This window comes from Parasteatoda tepidariorum, chromosome 1, assembly GCF_043381705.1.
Source record: "Parasteatoda tepidariorum isolate YZ-2023 chromosome 1, CAS_Ptep_4.0, whole genome shotgun sequence".
Taxonomy (NCBI): Eukaryota; Metazoa; Arthropoda; class Arachnida; order Araneae; family Theridiidae; genus Parasteatoda; species Parasteatoda tepidariorum.
The window spans coordinates 57485345-57490912 of record NC_092204.1 but is presented as its reverse complement, the minus strand read 5'-3'; the positions used below and the strand labels follow the sequence as shown (position 1 = coordinate 57490912).

Sequence of the window (5568 nt, the reverse complement as noted above, 5' to 3'; positions counted from 1 at the left end):
TTTCTCTCCCTCGAATGAACAATAAATTGTGAGCCTTAATGTCGACATTTTTTAAAAGGGTTCTACTAATAACATATAAAAAGAAATTTATTATGGAACAACCTTTATATACAATATGACTTTGAAAAAACACAATTGTTGGAAATATTTTAAATCAATTCAGTAGAGTTTGAGTACCCATTTTAAACACTCTTTACCCAACTAAGAAGGAACCATAAAGAAAGCGGAATTAAAACGATCAATAATCATCGTAGGAAACAGAAATTCCTTTAAATACAATTAAGAATAGCTCCATCAGGCAATAAAATTGCTTTTGGTGTTTTATTAACATCTACCTCAAAAGCAATTTGGCAGATTTAAATAGCACATAGCTTAACTATCAATTTTGTGCTGCAATATTTCTTTTATCTACGAATTATTTTATTTGTGCGTTTGAAATGTTTGTTGATTTATATAATAAATTTTTGAAAGGGACAAATACCCATACCCTATCTAGACCCTTCAGGACTCCAGTTTGAATTTATTAAAAAAAAAAAACCTTTTTTTTTATAAATAATTTCGATTTCGTAAAATTGCTTAGACACTTTACCAAACGAAATGAAAATTGTTTTTCTCTTAGAACTCAGTACTAAAAGAAACTTAAAAATGATTAACATTTCCTATCGATAAACGTGGTAAAGTAACAGGTGGCTTTGATAAGACATTGAGTTGATCTTAATGTGAAAACAAATACTGGAAATACAGGTAATTAAAATCTTAGTATCAAAATGGCATTTTTTAACCCTGTGAATTTTCTTGTCATATTTCTTACGATTGTTCCTATGTTGCTTTGCTCAGAATCGATCAATGATGTGGAAAGTGACGGCAATTTGACTGTTTTATTTCATCAAAGTACACTTTCCCCCTGTCATTTTTACGTTTATTTTGTTGCCTCTTAGTTATTTATACTATTTTTTATAACGATATTAATTCTATATTTGTTTATTTAAATGATCGAACGAGCTCGTAAAGTTTCAAGCAATGATGAAAGTTCGATTTCGTATGTCAAATATTTATTTAGGAAATTAAAGTGCAGATACCCGCAGAATAGAAATAAGAATAACCGAGTTATATGTGCGAACAAACTAAATAAAACTAACTATAATAGATTCTAAAAACCAAAATAACTTTATATTGTATATAATAAATCCATCGCTAATTATATATATATGAGCAATGCATTTATTATATGCAATATACAGTCATTTTGGTTGATGTAATTCAATTCAAGGTATATAGTCCGAATTCGCCATGCAGAATAAAAATTGAAGCTTCTTTGTTATTTCCTTACGTTAAATATTGTGGTAATATAACAATTTTTTTTTTAAAATTCAAATATGCAATTAATTTAATTCAAATTAAAATGTCCAGTAAAAAAATAAATAGCGCAGACTCTAATCCCCACTCTCAATTAATAAATTTCGAATAATTATTTGCTATATCTAATGTGCATATTTCTGTCACTCAATTTTTTTATAAGGATTCTAAGAACAGCATATAATGAAAGTGGTGATTCTGAAACACCTTTTATAACTTATAGTTTTACATACAATTTATTTCAAACGTAAATATAACTTATTAAAAAGTAAATATAATTTATTTTCCGTTTAATAATCGTAAACCAACAATTAAATTAGTTTAATAATAAAATGTAGCACAATACGGTAATATTATGCTATTACATTATAATATTACTATTATAACAATTAATAAAATAATATACAAAGAAATACAAATATAACTTTAATCAATGTTATGCTGCTCACAGCCAAAGGTATGTAAATAAAACTTATTTGTAAATTAAAGTTTCATGTGACTTTTAATTTGCAGTTTTTAAATTTTTATGGTAACACAAATCTGCAAATAAAATAGTGTTCAGGAACCAATATCAGGTTTGAATGGATTTTCGGATGCTGATTTCAGGAACAACAATGAACAACTTTTACCACGCATAATTTTTTTTCGAATTGCAAGTTTTAATTTTCATAGTTGCCTACCTATTGTAGTAAAAGTGATAACTCATCATTACTGATTAAATCTGTAGTTATCTAGTCTGTAATGGAAATAAATAAAAAGTAATAATAAAAGTTTAATTTTTTTTTGTTGAAGATTGAAGTTTAAAATGGCTATTATTCGAAAGGCGTGATTCAAATATTTCTATCCAGACAGAGGAGATATAGTTCCGAATTCATTTAGTCCTACTAAATTTTATAAAACCAATTTCAACAGAAAAATAACTAAGTTTTATTTTGTTTTGCTTGATTTTTTTTCAATTTGTTAAATCGTCAAGAAAAATTTCATCAATATTGAGTTTGATTGAATTTAAAAAATGTTCTTTTTCAGTTTTTTTCGAAGAGAGGTGCAAATATACCTATATATGTTGGCCGGGAAAATGTATAGTCGAAAATGGAGAAGACAAATGCCTTTGCCCAGAAGGATACTATGCAAAAAATGGTCTTTGTAAAAGTAAATACCAAGATAAAATAACTATTTAATAAAAAAAAATTTCTTCTACATTTCATTCCTTACTTACTTACAAAGATACAAAATATAATATTTCTCATTCTGAAAATAACAATTTTAGACTCATTAAATTGATCTTTTTAATTTTTAAATATTTATCAATAATTTTTTAGGTGTCAAATGGAAACTGTGAAATCAAAAGAAATTTGCAGAAATAAAAACATTGTAAAAAATATATTTAGCTCCACAAGGTGTCAGTGAGCTTCTTGCTTTGTTCAATTAAATTATAGAAGTTAAATTTAGATCCTTTTTTTCTATATTTATTATACTATTTCTAATCTAATGTACTAAATACAAATCTAATCTAGTGGTCATTTTCTGTATATTAGAAAATCGGTTACAAACAATTTTTTCTAATATTTTACACCAAATATTTACTAGGAATACGGCGGTTGTGCAAATACAGCTTCAATTGCAGTCCAGGATACTGCAGTTTAATTGGAGGCAAAGAAACCTGCTTTTGTCCACCGGATTATTTTTCTAATAATGGCGTTTGCACAGGTAAGAATGTCCTTCATGTGTTGCAAAAAACTTGTGTAACAGAAGACATTTTTTCTAGCGTAATAAAATATACATGAGGCATTTATCACTTTTCTACATCACAATTTGGCAAATATTTACAAAATAAATTTGATGTTACAAAACAACTTCATAATTTGTTGTGATTAAAATTATGATGAGTGTTTTTCCATTTCAGTTTAACACAAAACATAACATAAAAAGGACAAAAAAGGGCAAACTTGTTTCCTTCAAAAGTTTGCTAAACTCTTACTCATCTTATAAGATAAATGACTTTTAATTTTCAGTTACATAAAAATCTGATCCATAATGATCACATTTAACAAATATTTAAAAAAAAAAGAAAAATTAAACCATAATAGTTTCAAATTAATGATAAATTGGGGGGAAATATAAACAATTTTCCTCTGTACGCAAACTCAATAATGATCCACTTATTATTGGGTTTAAAAGAGCAAGATGGAAAAAAAAAGTAAAAAACCAGTACCTTTCACTCTAATGGATTTGTCTTTAAGCTTTATCCTCGAATAAATTGGCATTAGATGATTTTAATATCTCAGTTGTTCTTGTTGAACTTAATGGTGTGTTAATAAATTTCATACAATCCAACCACAGTGACAATTAAAATTTATTTCATTTTCCCTTTTTATATGTACTGGAGACTAACCATCATTTGTAATTGTAAAAATGGTGCATGGGCTAGGTAAAATGACATAAGAATCGATCACTTAAAGAGGCTACCTGGAGTGAAACTGCCAAGTTAAGAGTTTGTATCCTTAAAATGATACTAAGTACAAGGCATAAGTGAATTACAAAATTGTAGAGCATCATCACTTTAGTAGGAATTGACATCTTGTCAACATTAATGCTAAAATTGAACATTTATTTGCTTAGAATTTTCTACACTGTTACGTGATGAAATGATATTCGGAAGAAAAACAAAAGTTTTTATTCATTTTAAAAATAGAACATAAAAGTATTGCCGATTTGAAGTTAGGTGAGCTTTAAACCACCACACAAGATTGAATCACAGTTCTTCACAATTACAGCTTAGAGACTAAAACATTCTGCTATTGCAGGTCAATAAAAATATAAACGGTGTTATATAGATCATATCAGAAACAAAGTTGGTCGCCATACTGTCTACTTGATTATATTTAAAATGTATCATAAAACTCAGTATATAGAAAAGCGTGGCATCTTTTAATAAATTTGGATTCAATTACACAACAATCTATCCAACTGAATGACTGAACTGTTATATAATAAATGAATATTCTAATTAAATTTATATTGAAATTAGAAATTATACTTTTAATTTCAAGTAAAAAGTATAAGTATATATATATATTAAGGTAAAAAGTATATATATAAAAAAAGAAAATAATCATTGGCTAAATTAAGAATAAATATTTTCACATAATTAATAGATATTAAACTTTTTAAGGTAAATTTGTTCTTTTATTTTTATTTATTGTAGAAATTGAACCCAAATGCAGAAGTAAAGATTGTGTACCTGGTGTATGCAATATTTATCGAGGAACAGAAAGTTGTCTTTGTCCACAAGGTTATACAGTGCAAAATGGAACATGCATAGGTAATTATAAGTAATATTTAACAATGCTTATATTAAGTATGTTTAGATTAAAATTTCTATGTAGGAAAAGATCTCGACGATCCAAATTTTTTTTGATAAGATTTTCCTCGGATAACTAAGATATTTGAATTAAAGATGTAATACCCTTTTTAAATCTATTTTCCTCAATAAACTCTGAAAATCAAATTTTTTTAAAAAAATAATAGTGCAATAAAAAATTTAAATTTAGAAGTAGGTAATTTCATTGATTATTCCTTCCATAAGGCTTTTCCCATTTTAATTTGCAATATGCAAAAATACATATATATTTGTACAGACAATATAACATGATTCCTTTCCGTAGAGGTAGAAAGCATGATTGTCAAACTAAAACTATTGAGCACAGGAACATTCTAGATTTAGTAAAGATCAACAACAAAAAAAAAAAAAAAAATAGTTTCAATAAGATGCAGAAAAAAAAATTTATTAATAAAGCCTTGATAGATCATCATAAGTATATATATGTATAAAATTGTTTTCCTTACTTTTGTCGATTATCTCGCTCTTTTATTTATTTGTCTCTTTATTATGTTATACAAATCATGTGAACTAACAATGAGATTATATCTTTTCCTTATTTTGTATTCCAATATATTAAATGTGATTAGAAAAATTTTACTTATTAATAATTTTTCCTCCTCTATTTAAAATTATATTTTTCTTTAGTGTTTTCTTTGTAATTTTAACTTATATATATACCAACTTAAATTCAAATTTAGTTTGTAAATTAATTTGTAACAGCATTTGCTAGAAATATATTTATGAAAAATTGCATTAAAAACTGAATTTGAGGACAGTTTCAAGTAATAGTAAAAATATATATATATATATATATATATTTTTTTTTTTTT

The 5568-nt window shown here is 25.8% G+C and overlaps 1 protein-coding gene across 3 annotated transcripts in view; it reads left to right on the top strand.

Moving 5' to 3' along the window:
* The first annotated feature begins 753 nt into the window (after positions 1 to 753).
* Positions 754 to 5568, top strand: part of LOC107441968 (latent-transforming growth factor beta-binding protein 3) — a 5386-nt gene continuing 571 nt past the window's right edge. The window contains exons 1-4 of one of the 3 annotated variants that reach the window (XM_043045983.2): positions 754 to 891; positions 2383 to 2505; positions 2944 to 3063; positions 4562 to 4678. In XM_043045983.2, coding sequence (XP_042901917.1) covers positions 768 to 891; positions 2383 to 2505; positions 2944 to 3063; positions 4562 to 4678 — 484 coding nt within the window. In that variant the 5' untranslated portion in view covers positions 754 to 767. Of the gene's footprint in view, positions 907 to 1213; positions 1344 to 2382; positions 2506 to 2943; positions 3064 to 4561; positions 4679 to 5568 lie in introns of those variants that run through there. The other 2 variants (XM_071180699.1, XM_043045984.1) reach the window with 2 other exon arrangements.